The sequence below is a fragment of the Sorex araneus genome, chromosome 5 (assembly GCF_027595985.1).
Source record: "Sorex araneus isolate mSorAra2 chromosome 5, mSorAra2.pri, whole genome shotgun sequence".
Lineage (NCBI taxonomy): Eukaryota > Metazoa > Chordata > Mammalia > Eulipotyphla > Soricidae > Sorex > Sorex araneus.
The window spans coordinates 188,144,031-188,164,990 of record NC_073306.1 but is presented as its reverse complement, the minus strand read 5'-3'; the positions used below and the strand labels follow the sequence as shown (position 1 = coordinate 188,164,990).

Here is a 20,960-nt window from a genome sequence, read left to right as displayed (position 1 = left end):
GCTATGTAATTCAATCACTTTTGCTGATTTTTATTCCAAAAAATCTATTGATCACAACAATGATACAGAAATATAGAAAAAACAAAACTGGTAGCATTTCTAAGATATTTCAAAAGTCAGAGAACTGCTAAAAACAAAACACTGTAGAATTTTTATAAGTATCACAAGTAATTTGCCTTTCATATATTAAAGTTTTCATGGGTAATTTGCTTTTCTGCTTTGGTAACACTTTATCATATATTTTTGAAAGTTGCCTAATTGTGAGCATAACAATGAGAAAAATACTATAATGAGCTATGACCCAAAATTATATTTTAAATTCTTATTAAATTATGCTTTTCATTATTATCTCTTGGCTATAAAAAAATCCTCCTATACATACTTATATAATCTTATGTCGAACTGCTCATCATATATACAAATAAAAGCATACTTAAACTATATCAATTTAATACTACAGCCTAAAATTTTAATATACTTTAAAAATGTTTATTTAAACTCTCATTTGGGGGTTATTCCTTATTTGTAACCACAGCATTGTTTTATTCTCAAAAGAAACCTTTACAATTTCTTTAAGAACTTTGTTGTATAACTGCCTGGCTCAATCTTCTATATGCTGTGTTAATTGGTTTATTTCTAATTTAAATAACATTTTGACAAAGCTGGCTGAAGCTCAGTAGTTAATTAAAATGCCTTCTGAAGGAGTCTACAGGAGATGGTTAAGAGATTTTAAGTTGAGTTTTTTTTCCTAATGTCTAATTATTTGAAATATCTCAGTGTGTTAGTAGATTGATGGCATAGTGTCTGTTTTGCTTCAGCTTTATATTACAAATGATATTATGTTTGATTTACTGGATTTAGGAATGCTCACTGACCTATTATCAAAAATGGTTTATTTAAGCTAAAACTGTTATGTAAATGAATATTAAAAACATACAACAGAAATAATTGATGCAGAATTAAATTTTTATATAAGAGAGAAAAAAAGAGAAGGAAGACAGATGGATAGATGTGTACGATATAGAATGAGAGATATATTTATAAATATACAGATCAATGATAGATATACAGATTTGGTGCAAGAATTAGAATGGGAAAGAAATAGAAACAGATACAGATATGAAACAATGGAAAAATAAAAGCGATACTATTGCTTTCATTTCATTTTTATAAGTAAAGGTACATTTTCCAATCTTGCTTCCTTATGCATACTTGAAATTGAAAGGCTAAATTTGTTCCCAGAATCTCTATTTTGGACATATAAAGAGATGATTTCATCTCTGATTTCCCCCGAAGGTGTATGTGACAGCTGCATAATTTCTTTATTGGATAGGTAGTAATGCTTAACAGTAGTCATAACAGTTACAATTTAAGACCCTAACTAAGTATGCCACCAAGTAGAAATTACACCATGGAGTTCTAACACAGAGAAAAAAATATTTCAATTCTTGGCCTTATAAGAAAATGTCTCAGTAGTGATAAACTGTCCATCTGTGTACTATGAAGCAATGTTCATGGCATACCTCGATATTATTCAACTTAAATCAATAGACTCATTTTCTAGACTGAATTGTTTCATGAAATATTGGTATGCCCCACGCGGGAAAGTAATTTCCCCACAGACGAGGTTCCTCACTCTTTTCCATGCCAGAACAAGTTAAAATAAAATAAAAACGTATTATGTCTAAACTTTCACTAGAAGAATGAGCAATTAACTTATGAAATTTATATAAAACATCCTGAAAATAGTGAGTCAAATAGTTGACTCTGAAGATAAAGAGAAACAATCTCTAGTGGTAAAAATTGAATATGAAAACAAAGGTTGCTTTTTAAGGGGCTTTCCTATATGCTACCTTCACATACAAAAAAATCAAAGTGAGAAACTGGAGATTTGTAGATCACAGTAGTTATCTTCATTCTGATATTATCATGCAAATACCTCAACATTTGTAGAAATTATTATGCTGAGAGTAATGTCCCTCACAGTGAAAAATCTTTATATAAATCAGTTGATGATATAAAGTCTTTTACTCACATTAAATAAAATGCATATTACATATCTCATTCATCTGAGGAATGGATCAGGTAGCAACTTTGCATGTGTGAGGAGGCTGAGGTTCAACTGCTGGCACCTCAGGGTACCATAAGCACATCAAGATAAAGAACCAGGTAAGACCAAAAACAAGATGGAGTAGACAGTGTGGGAGAGAGGGAAAGAAGGCTTGAGTAAGAAAGGAAGAGAGAAAAGAGGGAAGGAGAGAGAGAAAGGGAGAGAGAGAGATGGAGAGAGATGGAGAAAGAAGCAGAAGGCTAACTTTTATCTAACTTTGAAATACTGACTCCAATTAACATAAAGCAAAAAAAATTAAATTCATGGTCAACAAAAGTAAAACTCTGGAAAAACAATATTTGGAAAATGTTTTCTGTGAATGTTCTTTCCTTTCCCTCTTAAGGAGAGGAAACTATATTTCCAAAATGTTGCTGTAAATCAAATCGTATCTTTAAAAAGTATTTTCAACATAATATCAACAGCTATGTTTTCTTTAATCACACTGTTTATTATACTTGATATGCCAAAAGTGATCCACATTTTGATAGAGATCTGTTATGTTCCAATTGCTTTCTCTGTACCTTAGGTTAATCTTAAATGCCATCTCAGAAGATAGTTGAGAAAAAATTAATTATTATTGTTTCTGATATAAAGAGATAGCTGTTCCTTTATACCCTCCACATTAAAAAACTGAATGACTGTCTAATGCTGGCTAACGAGAAAACAGGTTATGTTAAAAGGTTCAGGTATCAAAATGATTGATTATGTTCTGATATGTGCATAAACTAACTTATGAATGAACACCTCCCTTTAAAAAATCAACATAGTGGGGTTTTTTTTATCTGCTTGCAGAGAAACATTAAACCTATCTCCTACTAACAGCACATAATTTACAAAATGTCTGTGCTATCACAGCTATTCCAACGACACAGTGAGCCAAGGTGAGTAATCTAAAAACTTCCATTTAAGCAAATGTACAGCAGTCCCTGCAGAAGAGAACCATGCCAGCCTGTGCCTTTGAATTTTGTATATTATTGTCATGTGGTTAAATCATGTGACTTTAAGGTTTACATAATGTCTACCAACTTTATTATCAAGATAGAATTTTTAAAAACTCACTGCTAGTCACCCCCAATTGTTGATTTGTAACAACTACAGAGAAATGTCCTGAACTAATTCAAGTAGTGTCTGTGATCACTACTTACAAGTATCTCTAAGAGGCTTACAAGAAGTAGAAATGTGTGAAAGATGACTGTTCATTCACTTTATAAGTATCGAGAATTTTGTTCCATATACATGATCTAGTCATATTTGGACATTTCCCCCCTTATCTCATCTGTTATTTGCTACAATAACATTAATCTGTTTGAAAGTTATCTGAGCCAAGAAAAAATGAATCATTGTAAAATGCTAATGGGGGTGCATATTATTTTTATCTTTGCATTTAATCAAAACCATAATTTCTCAATAATTTAATTCAACCTACTTGTGCCCACTAACTTCACATTGAACTAATCCTATCAAAACAAAGTCCTATCTGCCATTCATTGTTCAATTTCTTCAAACCTGGGAACAACAATGAAAATGGGAAATTTTATTGGGCTTATAGTCTAATTAAAAGTGAAAGGCTTGGAGTCTGAAAAGCCTTTCAACACTCTTTTTTTTTCTTTTTGGTAAATGCTGATCTAAGCTTAAGATGTTCATTAGTAACTCATTAAAGACTTAGTTACAGTCCAGTGGGTGAGTTCTGAATATAATGATGGAATGTGTGTACAAATGTGTGGGCTCATAATTGGAGAAACTGTCACATTTGAGGATTAAGAATATACAATGCAGTCTTTGAAAAACACTATGGAATGGAAGTGACCCCAAATGGTGGTGTATTTTAAATGTTGCTTACTATCCAAATCATTTGTCTTTCAGTTATAATTTGTAAAGTATGTTTTAATGACTCCCATCCCCTAGGATTAAATGAGAGTCTTTGTATTCGGGCATTTCTAGTCTTAATTTACTTAATCCTTATACTCTAACAAAGTTGGCTGAGTTACCCTTGTAAAATATAAGGAAACTGCTATTGTAATTAAGGTCATGTCTTGAAAGAAACAGATTTGGATTGATACTTGAAGGACTGAGGTCTCTCTACCGTGCTTAAGACCATAACATTTGGATTTTCAGATAGGTTAGAGAAGACAATATTGTAAACTTCAGTTTCTGGGTTTTATGCAAGAGTTATGATGTAATATTTAATATCATCCTCTCATTATCATTCATTAAATCTACAAAATAGTTAGGTACCTATATTTAAAATCATTCTGTTTTCTCTTACCCTTTTAAAACTATTTTTCAAAGACAACTTATTTATTCTAACATTCCAAGTTTATTAGGGCCATCATCATAAAAAACATAAGTCCTCTTTTAATTTCCATCCTTGATATTTTTTCTTTTAGGATCATACCTGGCGATGCATAGGGGTTATTCCTGGCTCTGCACTCAAGAATGACTCCTGGAGGTGCTGGGGGGACCATATGGGATGCTGGGAATCAAACCCAGGTTGGCTGAGTGCAAGGCAACCTCCTTAGCCGCTGTGCTATCGCCCAGCCCCTCATCCTTAAATTACTATTTAAAGATATGATCTCAGTTACTTCAAAGGATACTAATATGTAGTATGTAGACTGATAAGCAATTAGATGTTTACCTTTATTAGAATAAGATTAAAGCAGGGAGTTTACAAAATGCATCGGAGAAAAATTATGAAAAGAGTTAATTAGTAGGGCAATTGGGACACACTTAGCAGTGCTCATGGATCACTCCTGGCTTTGTGATCAGGGACAACTCCTAGTAATTTGCAGGGGAATCATATGCAGTGCAGGGATTGCTATCTGCTTCGCTGAATGAAGACAAGAACCTTGCTCATATTGTACTATCTCTCTAGCCCCGCATCCACTTTTATGATAAAATTGGGTCAAAGATACTTAACGGTAAATAAGGGAGACCCTCAATTCTAGAAAGACAAGAATTCAGAATTGAACAATAATGAAACTGTTTCTGAAGGTCATAATTATAGCTTAGTGTTCTTTATCATTTATTAAAGAACCATTTAAAAATAACATAACAACACAGAGGATTACCTTAATGTTTTGTACATAAGTTGCTTGTAGAATAAACAATGACAGCAACACTTTAATTTTTGCCAGTGACAAGCTTCTGTTATGGTAACTAAAAACCTGAACTAATGAGCTAATTAGCATTCATGAATAATATAGGAAAATGAAAATGGAGATAAGGTAATGAGATCAGACAAATGGTATATAATTATAAATGAATAAAAAACAAGCAAGATTTCAGTAGGTAAATCCAGGTCAAAAGATTACAGTAAGCTTTTTCAGTCTAAAGTACTCAAATATAAATTGTGTCTTACTAATGATACCCTTGTCTTTTCTAAAAAGTAATTTATTAAAGAAGCCTAAAACTCAATAATATAAAACAATTCAACAAAATCTTAAATATTTTATCACATATAAATATTGTTAATAGATAAAGATACTTAACAACATAATGAATTAGAGAAATGCAAATTAAATGGCAAGATATATAACTTTATCTTGACTGGGTAGTTAAATAAGACAATAACAAGTATGAGGGAGGAATAACAAAAACGCTTTATTATTTTCCTGGAATGTTTAACTGTGTATCTGCTGTGGGAAAGAATTAAGCTAGTTCTCAAAATTCTAAAGATAGTCATTATGTGACACAGAAATTCCACAACCAGTTTGTCTACCCAAAAAAAGTAAAACATAGTCACAAAAATTTATGCATAATTTCAATAATAACATTATACAGGATAATAAAAAAGTAGTAGAAGGCCAAATTTTGATCAACTTATAAATATAATGTGGTATATAATATACACAAAAGTATATTATTCAACATCAAAAAAGTATAGAGGAATACATTATACCTTTAAATATTATATTATGTGACATAAACTAAGTCACAAAAGATTTAAAAAACATGGAATTATATTTATATAAAAATCTATAACAGGTATTTCCATAAAGATAGAAAACAGACTAATAGTTGTCAGGAGCTTAGAAAAAGGGAAAGTTAGGTATGAGCAACAAATGGGTGTGGGATTTTCTGGAGTAATGATTATCTTCAACAACTGCTATCATTAGACAGCTGTGCAGACTGTAAAGCTCAAAAAGAACACACATCCTAAGTTGGTGAATTTCATGGAATTTTACTCTCTCAATCATGCTTTTTTAAAATTTAAAAAATTAAAAAAATTGCCCTATATAATGTATTTTATATACAGTTTAAATTTTTTTATATTATAAATATCTTTACAATGGTCACAAAAGAACTACAATTCCAATCACCTGTAAAGGTATGCTATAAGGCTTGGTTTTATTTAATGGAAAAAGGAACAGAAATCAGTGCCTGCTTCTAAATACACCTATAAATTGCCACTAGCATCTCCATATAATATGTCTGACAAAGATCCACACAATGACCTTTGAGGTTCTATGCCATCCTACAGTGACATTCTAAGACTGTTCTATGTTCACAAAAGGACTCTCCACCTTTGCACCTCTGGCTCTATGTATCCTTCTCCCTCTCTCTCAAACACACACACACACACACACACACACACACACAAACACACACACACACACATTCCTTCCCTCTCTCACTCTCCATGAATACCCACACATACAAACATGACCAGAAACACAGGTATTCATCCTATAATATTTTCTGAGCAATAAATAATCTTTGGAAACCTAAGTAAACTTGGGGATCACTCCCAGCACAGCTCTGGGGATCATATGCAGTGTCAGAACAGAAACTCAGTGGGCTGCTGTTCTGTCACTCCCAACACTATTACATACCATTTTTGTAAATAGCAAGTAAGTTTCAGTATTTTCTTCATATGGATTCCATGCATAACCTGCTGTACTTTATAAATAAATTTATAAGTGTAAATTTCACTGCCATTTTCATTTATCGTATATGAGTGCTTAAATCAAAACCAAGTAAAATGTTCTCATTAATTCTGATAAAGATTTTTATTGGGGGGAACATTATCAATGTACCAGAATAATGCCTAGAAATAACAACGCTATCTTAACATTGAATGTTACTCTTATCTATGGACCGGAACGATAGCACAGCCGGGAGGGCGTTTGCCATGCATGTGGCCGACCAGGGATTGATTCTTCCATCCCTCTCAGAGAGTCTGGCAAGCTACCGAGAGTATCCCGCCCACACGACAGAGTCTGGCAAGCTCCCCATGGCGTATTCAATATGCAAAAATCAGTCACAACAAGTCTCACATTGGAGACATTACTGTTGCCCGCTCGAGCAAATCAATGAACAATGGGACAACAGTGCTACAGTGCTATGTTTTGTCCCATAGGAACAATAGCAGCTGGATTTATTAGTTGTTATTAGCAAATTGTAGTGATAACCAGCTGAATTGTCTTAATCATATATTACCTTTCATTTTGACAATTACTATTCAGCAAAGTAGGAATTGTTCTGAATCACTTGTCATTTCTTAAGAGATTTTCTTCTAAGGTACAGAAATGCGGTCTAATTATTTTTAGTTGTGCTTTTATATTATTTATAAAATTAAAATAATAAAGACCAAATTTTTCATCAATATAAGACTAGATAAGCCACTCTTCTTATAGTAAAACTTAATAATTTAAAATTTTAAGTAAATAATTTTAAAATTAAATAAAAATAAAATATATAAATTTTACCACAATAATTGTAATGCTTATATATATATGAGTTTAATAAAATAGAATAGCCATTAATATTAGTTATGTCAGTGGTTAATAGAACTGTTATTCAGTTTTCATATTTAAAATAAGGATATCTTTTTAAATATAAAAACATTTTGAATTTAAATCTGTATGAGATTACTTTGAAAATATAGTAACAAGTGGCACTGGTAATGACAAAGAATGACATATATGATTTATACTTTATCTGTGAGCTACATCTTTGACTTTATTGATAATCAATTTACTATAAACTAATAGCTATGAAAATGAATTAATTGGTATTATTCCAAAGTTTATAGTGAGAACTTATTTTTACAAGAAAGATTTTATATCTATTATTTTCCTCTGTATAATAAACATATTTCACTTATACATCTTTAGCTATACTAGTTTAACTGATCAAGTCCTCCATACATCATAGATTTTGTGACAGGGTGATAATTATGTTATGATGATAACAGAGAGCAAGTGTAGGTTCAAATAAATTTAAAAGATAAGATTTTAACACTAAAAAGAGTTCATTTTCAATTAATTATTTGAAAAGAAATAATTCAATAATGTTCTATTTTTATTTTTATTTTTCTGCTTTTTGGGGTCACACCTAGGGATGTTCAGGGGTTACTCCTGGCTCTGGACTCCTGGCGGTGCTCCGGGGAGCATATGGGTGTTGGGAACCGAACCCGGGTCAGCCACATGCAAGGCAAACACCCTACCCACTGTGCTATCGCTCCAGTCCCTTCTTTATTCTTAACTGTCAAACTAACACATATAGCAGTGAGGGAGATAGTGCATTAGGCTGAAGCACATGTTGTGTATGTGGGAGGCCCCAGTTAAATGTCAGGAAACAAATGGTTTCTCAAGTACAACCAGGAACAATGAATGAGCTACCAGAAATCGCTGAGCACTGAATAGTGAGTTCCCAAATCTAAAGAATGAATAAAATAAAATATGTAATAAATGCACATCATAGTGTCTCATTTGTCTATCATATCAATGAGACTTCATGCAGTTGCATTTCAGACTTGTGACTGGTTGATAAGAAATCGACTACCAGATCAGTACAGAGCTCAACTGCTGAGAGCACATTGTACTCATGTAGGGGTCCTAGGATTTGACTTAGCACTGTATTTTCCTGCCACCACACCTCCGAGCACTGAACAAAGAGCAACCAGAATATTTCTGGGTATGGCCGTCAGAAACAAATAATGAAACAAACAAAAGAGTTATCATTTAAATCAGAATTTAAAAAATGATGGCATGAAAATGTGCTACAGCCTATTTTATAAATTTAAGAAAAACTAATCTTACACAGAGAATGCAAGTAAATAATAACAGTGTGAAGAGGAAAACAGAAATTTAGAACCTTAAACATTTGTAGCAATTTTTTAACTTAATGATCAAAATTCATAGAAGAAATCTAAAATTTACATCATTAAATACATGATGGTTACCCGACTGCAATTACAGTTCAACCTAAACAAAGACATGAAAACTAAGTTATGATTCATAAATTTCTCAAATAATCAGTGAAAATAATAGTAAAAACAAATAGTCTGAAAATAAGAAATTTATTCTTAGACTATTGCTATTAAATAAAATTTACATAACATATTTGCAAATGTGAAGGCAAAAGATACTTCCTTTTCCAGTTTTTAACTTGCATATAGAACATGTAGGGATAGTTTCTAAACAAAGTCTTACAAAGAAAGTCTATTAGCAATGCATATTTTTAGCTTATAATTTGCTATTAGAGACTGCATTGTTAACTCACAAAATGTATATTTTGAAATTCATTACTCAATAGCTTAAGCAGATAGCAAAGGATAGGTAATCAGTGATCACATATATTATAACCAAAAGAAATATTTTATCTATAACACATTTGTTTATAAAAATCATGATATAGCAAGAATATATTATAAATAACTAAGCTGGCAAATATTATAGACTTTTCAAGGACGACTAATGCCTAAAATTAACAAATTTAAAACAAAAAAACAAAGCATTAAAGCAATTTGAATTTTCATAAAACATAACATCAAATAAGAGTTATATAAAAAATATAATGAAATAAAATGTAATTTTTTGCCTCCTAAAACTTTTAGCATAATCTAAGTATATGGGTATTATTTAGCTTACTGATATTAAATAGTCCAGCTACAAAAATAAAAATAAAAATAAAAAATTTATAAATATGCAATAAGTACATTGCATATGATCTTTGCCATTGCTAAAATGTACTTATAAATAATTTCTTCAAGAAAACTAGCAGGTTCGTGTGCAAGATCCCTGAATGTATGAAAATATACATTGTTTTTAAACAACAAAACCAGACTTGCAGGGGAAAAAGTACACTTAAGGTGGTGAGGTGTTTTTTTTTTTCTTTTTGGGTCACACCTGGCGATGCAGAGGGGTTACTCCTGGCTCTGCACTCAGGAATTACTCCTGGCGGTGCTCAGGGGACCATATGGGATGCTGGGAATCGAACCCGGATCTGCCACAAGCAAGGGAAACGCCCTACCCGCTGTGCTATCGCTCCAGCCCCTGGTGGTGAGTTTTTAAAAATATTTTTAAAAATATTTCTGCAAAGGTATCATAAAATACTGTTCTGCCTTATCAAAACAAGGTCAAATTATCCCGATTTCTACCTTTACAATCATGAAAATTTATAAATAAATATTAACATGGGCTATAGTTTAGGTACCTGATCACTTGAATTTCTTCTCACTTCCCAAAACCTTAGTATGGCTTGGGTAAACTCATCCCCAGGGGCTCAGATTTCTTACACAGATCTATTGGATTCCTTCACTGACAGAATGATCCCCAGGTGGGATTATTTTTCTCCACCTCTCTGTTTTCTCTTTGCTACCAAGCCCATCTATACAACAAAGAAAGAAGTTCTTTATCATCATGCAACAGTCTATTTACAGCAAATAACTGACCATCTGCTAAGTGCCATCTCGAATTCTGTAGGTCTCCTTGCATTATAGATTAGGATTTTATAGCTGTACAGGAAGGGAGCACAGTCATGGAAAACAGAAAGAGAAATACAAAGGTACACAGAGACACGGAAAATGAACAGATAAACACAGAACCAGATACACTTCCTGACTTAAAATCTTAAAGATTTATATTTGGGGGCTGGGTGTTTGTACTGATTGGTGTTATTCTCCTACAGAAAGCATTGTCCAGACTCTAAAGAACGACCCAGGATTTATTTTACTAAAGGAAACATTATTCAAAATTAGCTCTTTACTTTCAAGCTTTAACCATGTAGAGATCATGCAAAGAAATGCTTCACTGAAAATTGCACTTTGACTTCAGTGATAATTATGTACTAGAATATTATTGTACACTGATGATTGTACACTAAAATCCCATATATATTGATTTGAAAATAATTTTGGTTGGATACTAGTACTAAGGCTTGTTTAGCAAAACTTGAATTTGGGAGTAAAAGTGGAAAAAGGTTTGTTTGTTTAGTTTTTGTTTTTGTTTTTAATTCACAGGGTAAGAATAAGTATAATTCTGCATTTCCCTTGCCTACTGTTCTGGATTATATTTAGATTATATCTCAAAATAATGATAAAATTGTTAAATATAAAGAAGACTCACAACATGCCTACCACAGTTCAAAATATTATCTTAAGGCATTCCATTCTTTGTCGTGGGGCGGGGAGCCACAATAGGCTATGTTCACTGCTTATTACAGGATCTGAGCTCAGGGGTCACTCCTGGTACAGCTAGAGGGACCAAATAAGGGTCAGAGAAAGAATCTGGTTGGCTGAAGTCAAAGTAAGAGCCCAACCTGCAGTCCTCTTTCTACAAACCCATTACATCCATTTCTTTTATTTTCTTTTATTTTTTCTTTCCCTCCCTCCCTCCCTCCCTCCCTCCCTCCCTCCCTCCTCCCTCCCTCCCTTCCTTCCTTCCTTCCTTCCTTCCTTCCTTCCTTCCTTCCTTCCTTCCTTCCTTCCTTCCTTCCTTCCTTCCTCCCTCTTTCCCTCGCTCCTTCCCTCCCTCCCTCCCCTCCCTCCCTCCCTCCCTCCCTCTCCCTCCTTCCTTCCTTCCTTCCTTCCTTCCTTCCTTCCTTCCTTCCTTCCTTCCTTCCTTCCTTCCCTTCCTCCCTCCCTCCCTCCTTTCTTTCTTTCTTTCTTTCTTTCTTTCTTTCTTTCTTTCTTTCTTTCTTTCTTTCTTTCTTTCTTTCTTTCTTTCTTTCTTTCTTTCTTTCTTTCTTCTTTCTCTTTCTTTCTTTCTTTCTTTCTTTCTTTCTTTCTTTCTTTCTTTCTTTCTTTCTTTCTTTCTTTCTTACTTTTTCTCTTTCTTTTTTTCTCTTTGTGTTACATCTGGAGATACTCAGGGCTTAATCTCAGCTCTGTACTCAGGAATCACCCCTGGATTTGTGCGGGAAAACATATGGGGTACTGGGGACCCAACCAAGGTTAGCTATACACAAGGCAAGCACGGTACCAAGTGTACTATTGTTCCGGCCCAATACATTAATTTCTTAAAAACAGCTCTTCATGGAATAAAAATTTGCTCCTATAGATAAAAAGTAGGTTCAACTTACTGTTAAACACTTTGGGAAAGAAGTAAATGCATTTTATATGTTCGTAGCTACAAGTATCTGGCTTGTGGTAAATTATTTTTTTAAATCCCAAAGAATTCTGTAGCAGATCAAATAGGTAGAAAAAATAGGACTTTAATCACTGATTAGTAAGACTCCACAACCTAGTGTCTATGGCCAGAATATAGAAGAGGCACATATTCTGTATTTCTGATCTATTCGCTGCGTAACAGTCAGGGTGATGCTTAAATATGATCCTCTATAGAGCAAATTTCATCTGAAGAAACTGACTCTCTCTTGTCTCTAAGACCAAAGTTCAATAAGCTTCCTTAGTAATCTTAAATTCAACCTATTTTTTCTACATAATTCAGTCAAATTCCTATATCACTTGGTACTTCGATTTTTTTTACCATAGAAAGTCAAATTATGATGATTATATGCTAACCAAAATTAAATCCATGAGATCTTTGTGAGGATTAATTGTGTGTTCACATCTAGAGTTTATATTGAAAATTTATTTCACTAGGGTCCAAACTATCACATAGAGCCGGGCCTCTCACTGATACATAGTAAGGAGATGTGTATTAAGGCATGGTTTGAAAACAAAAGGCATTCATTTCAAGGTTTGTTTGGGAGTTTAGGTTATTTTGTTGTTATTGTTTCTTTGACGGATACACACTGTGGTGCTCAGGGCTTACTCTTGCTCTGCACTCAAAGATCACTCCGGGAGGAGCTGGGGATAGAACTCTGGCTCTATGCATGCAGGACAAAACCCTACCTGCTATAGTATTCCTCTAACCTCTCCATTTCAACTGTTTCTAGTGTTTCTTTAAGCCAGGTTTGATGAACTGTCAAAACAAGTTTCTGTATTTCAGCATGATCAAAGGTATACCCTCCCTCTATTTTTGATCAAACTTGGTTCCAAACGCACTGTGGAAAAGCCTTTAAAAGGCACACATAGTATCACAAAAGTAAAGGGAGGGCCTTTGACAGAAAGCCAAAGAAAGTGGTTTGAATTTTCCCTAATGCCAAGTTTTAAAAGCCTAACCAAAGTAATAAGGATAAAGCGTATAAGTATGCATTTGCTATATTATTTAGCTTGATTTGTTTCAGAATCAAGATACTACAAAATAAGTGATACTTATTTAGTTTTTAGTTCCAATACCTATCTATACCAACCTAACTTTAAATCTGTTCCATTGTAGAGTTTTAAAGTACTACCAGTTATTTGAAGAGGTTATGTGTATGTGTGTGCGTGTGTCTTCAATTTAGATAGAAAACCAGGACCCATGACCTTGATTCAGCTATGCCTGAGGTGTACTGAAATACATAATAGGAGTCTTTTTTACAATGACTACCCTGCCCTGTCTATTTTTAACTTACTTTCTTCTAACAAGGGTAATTTTAGACCCTACTTTTATAACAGGAATTGTGTCATGCATGATATATGTACCTATAAGAAGTATATGTGCCTGTACTTATATCCCATGTATCAACATCAAATGAAACAGCTTTCACACTTAGCTCATTTCTGGTTGTAATAAAAACGAAATCACTGAGGCAGATAGCATAATGAACATCATTAAACATGTTTAGGTACCTCATGTTTGTATGCATTATACTGGATTTCTTTAGTGTTATGTAATCTTAAAATAATCTTCTGAGTGAGATTGTAACACCAAAAAGCCTAATTGCAATAATTTTATGTAAATAATTAAAACATAGAGTTATATAAATCAAAGAATGGAGATAGTTAAAGCACTTGCCCTGTATGCAGCATAGCTTGGTTTGATCCCCAGAACTGTATATAATGCTTTGAGCATAGTTACAGTAATCTCTGAGTAGCACTGGGTGTGCTATTCTCACAACAAACTAAGAAACAATAAAATGAATCTTATTTTATCATTCCAAATCGCAAAATATTACATTATTCACAGGTATATAAATGTGTTAGTGTAGCATGAAAATAAGGATCAAAGGAAAATATCGAGATTTTTGAAAAAAATTAAATAATATTAAAAGAGTTGCATTTTACTTTTATATTTTTAAAATTGTGACCTTACAGTGATTTAATTTTTTTAAGTCATATAATATGAGAAACTAAGGAAAAAAATTCAAAATGTAATGAGGTATTTTTTTAATAATGAGAAGATAATGCAATTCATATTCAAAGTTAGAAAAATAGGCAGATTCAGAACTGCATTGTTGATGCAATGAATTTCTACAATTAACTAGGCCCCAAAAATGAGGCTAAGAATTCATTTCAGTTTGCTACACCATAATATTTAGAGACCTTTAAAGCAATAGCAAATAGAGTTGTATTCTCTATCATAATTATCAAGATAAATCATTTTCCTTTCTTTTCTTTTCTTTTTCTTTTAGAATGCTGGTTTTAAATAACAGTAGCAAACTACTTAAACAAATAAGCATACTCCTGGTGTAATGAACTTTAAAGCTTCTTTTTTTATTGGCATAACTTTGGTTAACAAAACTATACGTTTATGGGAATAAATTTACACCTCAAAATGTATTCAATTATTTTCATCTTGATGAAAAACTAAATTGTGATAAAAGACCATGAATTTGAACAATAACCTGTTACTATTTAGAGATAGTCATTGAACATTACACTAAATTTTATAGACTTTAATTATATTCCTTAATTTTTAAATAATATTTTATAAAATGTTTAAAGACACATAATTTAAATGTCCTATGTTTCTTATCAACAAAAGTATGTCAAAATAAGGAGACTATGAAAGATAATCATAAAATACAACTAGAAAATTTATGTAAAATTATCTTTGGTATATGTTCATATTATTTTAATAGTTTGCTTTATTTTTTTATGGAAAGGCAAAATCATTGTACCCTTAAGGTGAAATTATAGTTTCTATTCTGTCTATCAAACTTCTAGCAAAGTACTAAACTCTCAGAAATAAAAGAAGATTTCATTTGGAAAAGCAGATATTTTCATGTTTGCTTTCAAATGTACATACTCATTACCATTCAGGAGTAAAACTAATTAAACCAAAACCTAATAATAAATTATATCATATTTCAACTGATTTTCCATAATTGTGGTAGAAAAAAACATGCAAGACTCATTTAAAGAAATCAAATGACCTTGGTTACATACACATTTCAATAGATGTTTTAAGAAATAAAATCAGTCTAATTTACTGCAACTAAAGAACACCTACATACTTTAATTTGTTCATATGAACATAAGGTTAACAATAGCTGCAAAATAATTAGTAAAAATTTGTATATCTAGAGTAAAGAAGTGAAAAAACACGTAGCATGATTAATAATCAAATTAAAGGCTTACCATGAACTATCGGCGCTAGGAGCATCATGAAGACTAGTGTCTGTGGTGGCCACATGGTTGTATACTGAGTAGAAAAAAAACCTCAGTGGTGAACGTTCCAACTGAGAAAGAAACAACTGTCTTTCCTGTTGTCTTCTTACTTCAAGATTGATGAAATTTTTAAAAAACCAAAAAAATATTCCTCAACAACAGAAAACAGCAATATTCCAAATGTGAATCCTGTAACAAACAACATAAAAGGAATGATCAAATAAAGGTATTTTAATTTTAATTCTGTGAAAGTTTATTTCTGAGCTGCAAAATCTATCTCCCCAACTTCCTCATTTTAACAAATAAAGGCACTGCATTACAAACTTGAGTAAGTAATCTAAAGAGTTTTAATCATGCACATATCACTAGTGTGTTGATTTCTCAGCCCTTATATGGACTAAAGGAAAACTCAGTCTCACAGGGAAAATGAATATAACTATGTCTAAACAGATTTCAAACTCTTAAAAATTATTTTCTGCATTCTATAACCAACATGAATGAAATTATTGTATTTCTATAATTTTGTTTTATATAGCATCCATGGACTCCAAAGTTATTATTTGGTTTGGGGCATAAAATATTTCAACACCAATTACTTCCCTAGTCTCTACTCCCTTCCACCAATGACTTCTATTTCCCTCCCACTCAACAGCCTAGCTCTATGAAACACAATTTCTGATAACTTTTGCTACCTGGTTTACTGTACTTTTACTGATCGAGTTTAATGCATAACACGTTACCACCACACAGAATCAAATAAATACATACATCTTGTTACTTTCATTCAAGGCCCCTTGGTTTCATACAGAAATCATTCCCCACAACAACTACATAAATTTTCTCAGTATCTTTATAATTAGATCTGCTATGTTAATTAGCTTTCCTCACTGATAATTCATTTATTCATAGGTTTACTGCACACCATCTCAAATGCCAGGCAATGAAATAAACACAGAAGAAAGTATATAATAAAACATGCAACTGGGGTCTTACATATAGTGATCAGGAATAGTGCTTAAAAGTCTTAAACATCTCAGAAAGACATCAAAAACATTAAGCATAAAAGGAGTCATCTTACTAAATAAAACTGCATAGATATATCTTAAGTGAGAAAATACTGAAGTGCTGTAATTCACATTTTGAAAATGTATTTCACATTCAGAAACTTTAATTTAATCAAATAGAATTCAAACTTTCCCACCTTTTCTCTTCTGCCTTCCTTCTCTTCCCTTACATTTTCCTTCCTTCCTTCCTTCCTTCCTTCCTTCCTTCCTTCCTTCCTTCCTTCCTTCCTTCCTTCCTTCCTTCCTTCCTTCCTTCCTTCCTTCCTTCCTCCCTCCCTCCCTCCCTCCCTCCCTCCTTTCTTCCTGCCTTCCTGCCTTCGCATCTTTATCTTCCAATTTATTTTGGAAGATAAGGGGTGCTTCACAGCTGACAATATTCAGGGCTTACTCAGTGATTTCTTCTGGAAGATTCAGTGAACCATATATTGTGCCAGGGATGAAACCCTTATGAATTGCTTGCAAGGTAAGCACCTACCCACTATACTATCGCTCTCAATCTATCTTCAATAATTTTGAGAAAAATTTTAAATTTTCTTCTGTAAAGCATAAATTCAAACCTGATCAAGTTTAATAAAAATTTCAATGATTTCTGTTCTGTACAATATTAAAATATTTCTGAAATAACTGACTATAACGCAAAATTATCCAGATTTTTAAAAATTTCTGCTAGTTACTTTTTTCATGGTATGAGTACAAATTTTGGGATAAGACTATCCATGTCAGTAAGTAAGTAGTAGCAAGGTCTACCATAACTCTGACTAAACCATGAATAAATTAAGGTGTTGATTTCTTACCTAATAATGCAGGGATAATGGTATTATTTACTTCATATGACCATATTAAAGTAAAAGGAGCCAAAATTAAAGTTTATGTTATATAAAATGCATAAAATATATACACCACCCTTCTGTCTAATAACAAATAGTACATGCCTCAAAAATTATTATACCTTCCAGTATTTTTAAATTTTGTTGTTCTTGTCCTTTGTATGTAGATGTATAAGTAGCCAGATAATTCAGAACTTTAATTAAAATCTGAGCATTGACATGACTTAGAACCCTGCACTTCCACTAATTCTTACATCTCCAAAAAATACTCACAGATGTCTACCTGGAGATATATACAAAAAACTTCCTGGCAACACCATTTTCATAGGAAGGAAACTTGAAATTTAAAAAAAAAAAAAAAGCTATTGGACCCTGGAGTGAATCCTAAAGTGCTTGGATTCATAAAGTATAAAACCCAATTCATAATGAACACTTTTGAATATTTTATCAAACTCTACATAGATAGGAGTCTACTTGATCTCATGGCACATACATGTGTGGGACCCATAGGGGTATCCCTGCTTACTGATAAAGTATTTCAAACATTCACCAGATTTAACAGATAATAAGCATCTGTCTTGTGCATGGCTAACACTAGTTTGATCCCTGGCATAGCCTATGGTGTCCAGAACACCAGGAGGAATGATTCCTGAGCACAGAGCCAGGAAAAAGTTCTGAGCACAGATGGGTTTGACACACGCACATATATACTAATGGAATAAAGTATTTAAAACATCAGTTTTAGAGCCAGATAGATACACAGTAGGCATGATGCTTACCTAGCATTTGGCTCACTGTAAATAACCAGTACCACAAGTGATGCACAGTACTGCTAGGGATGTCTTCTTAATAAATAGGCAGGAGCAGACTCTAAGAACTGATAGGTGTGGTCCAAACACCAATCTCATAAAAGAAATTCCATTTCAAAATATACATCTTTCTCCAAGTAATCTGGACTACTCTATGTTCAATACTCAATGCTAATTGTTTGGTTTAAGTAGGAAGGATGGGGCTACAAGTCAAAAGTATGATCACTGCTTTTAAACCATTCAAGTATGGAAACTAAAAGCAAGACTCTTTACTAATTATAGTATAGTACAAAATGAAATATTTGTTACCCGAGATGTTCTAAAAGGTAAAAAATGGTTCATATTCTTTTTGGTTTGAGCAGCAAGGTAGTTATGTAAAATCATACTGATCAAGTAAAGGTGTGCTTATGATACAATAATATGCTTAGGCCATTGTTGAGACAAGCTTAGAAAGCTGTTGATTTTATTTGTGAAGAAACATTCACTTTAAATTTGGATTATTTTCCAGACAATCTTCTCAAATCATGTAAGCTTTATATTACATTTTTTGGTCCTGCAATCCAATTAGAGCTTGATATTGGAATCTGAATGCTACTTGGAATTCTAATGTCGATCCACTTACTCTGAATATTCCTGTAAGACAGCCTCTATGGAAAGCAATATGGAGATTTCATTACGAAATAAAAATGTAAATTCCATATTCACCAATAAAATGATTTCTAAGCAGCTTGGTGAAGAAAATAGAAATACTTACTTGAAAGAACAATTTCACACCTATGTTATAGTGGCAGTGCTCGCAATAACAAAAAAAAAGAGAATAATTCTAACTTCCTTTCAATAGAGACGTGGAAAAGAAGCTGGCATACATATATATTTGGAGGAAAAATATTTTGTCTTGAGAAAAAAAGATGACAAGATGCCTTTCTTCGGGATTAAAAAAAAGGGATCTTGAGGTGATAATGCTAGTAAGTAAAATAGGAAGGGAAAGACAATTACAGAATGGGTTTACTTATCTTTGGAATCTGGTTAACAAAAGCAAACTGGTGACAAGAACAACCAATGCATTGACTCAGTGGAAACTGAGGTGGACACCAGATATAAGGTGGGGACTGGGAGGAGAGCTGTCTTTGTGGCACTGGAATGACACTTAACCCTGCAGTGGTGGGAATGGTGAGAATTATTCACTTATAGAGATATGGGCCTAAACGCTTTTGAAATTTCATATCATAAACCAATGAGAAATGACAATAATTTAAAAATTAATTTGTTTTTCATCTATATACTTTGAAGTATTTAAAATACTGCTTGATATATTTAACAGCTCAAATTAGTTAAATACATAAAGTTCACTTCCAGTCCTGTCTTTTAAGAATGAAAAGGTAAATATTTATAATGGATACACTTCAAAAAACATAAGCCTCCATATTGATACCAAATATGTGAGCAACTGTTCTGAAGTTAACTTGTATAAATGATCTTTAGTTTGAAATAAAGAGCCTGAGTTAATACAGTGATTAACTAAAATAGAGGTATTAACGGAATCATTAAACTAATTAACTAGTATTTTGATGGTACCTATTATGACACCACACAAAAATAATGCAGCCTTTGAATTTTCATAATACAATATTTTTGACAGGTTTCCAAACTTGCATAATACTGCTAGTAGTCATTATGCAGTTCAAGATCAAATATTAATTCCAGAGAATCACAACACTCAAATATAATGGTATTATTATGCATTTGGCAGAGAATTACTATTATGCATTTAGTCAGTTACAAGTCACAGACTAAAGCGTTCTATTTATCTATATACATCTATATTTTATAAGGCATTCAAGTTAAATACAACCTGGAAGAAATTCACATACATTAAGTATATATTTAACTTGACCTATAACTATGTGGCCATCTTGTTTTTAGTCTTTTATTTCTGCACAGATATTTAAAAATATAGTTCCTGTCATCAAATGACAAATAGGGCTTAAGTAGGTGAGGTAGCATAAAAAGGGCATAGCATGAGCTAAGAAAAGACCGTCCTCTCTCTCTTTCTTTCTTTAAATTATAAACTGTATAGCATAAGCAGATTACTTAAAATTTCCATATCCTACTGTTAACATCTGAGGGCCATACTTATACCACTGGGTAAAATAAGCATATATCATGCTTTTTAAAAAATCCCTAATGAGAATACACATTAAGGAAATAAAAAATCAGTGCATACTCCTTAAGCAAAAGGTTTTCTATTCAATAGTGGGATTATAAATGGTAAATGAGATTACATTTGGTTCTGAGAAGTATAAAAAGCTATCTGATAGAAGTTTCTGGGTGGTCAGATGGAAAGAGGATTAAACTCAAAGATGCTTTATAAGCACCAATGCCCACATTCCATAGGGCAAAGAGGAAGGGAAAAAGGAGGGGGGAAACCTCAGCACTGATTATAGTTATATTTGCTAGTGATAGTATGATAGAAATAGTAGAACACAG

At 32.6% G+C, this 20,960-nt stretch overlaps 1 protein-coding gene across 27 annotated transcripts in view; it reads right to left on the bottom strand.

Annotated features, from left to right (window-relative positions):
- The window catches only part of ADGRL3 (adhesion G protein-coupled receptor L3), a 988,077-nt gene that overhangs the window by 683,894 nt on the left and 283,223 nt on the right, over positions 1-20,960 (bottom strand). For all 27 annotated transcript variants that reach the window (XM_055139571.1, XM_055139575.1, XM_055139572.1 and 24 more), the window contains exon 4: positions 15,744-15,962. In XM_055139571.1, the coding sequence (XP_054995546.1) occupies positions 15,744-15,798 (55 nt within the window). In that variant the 5' untranslated portion in view covers positions 15,799-15,962. The remainder of the gene's footprint in view (positions 1-15,743; positions 15,963-20,960) is intronic.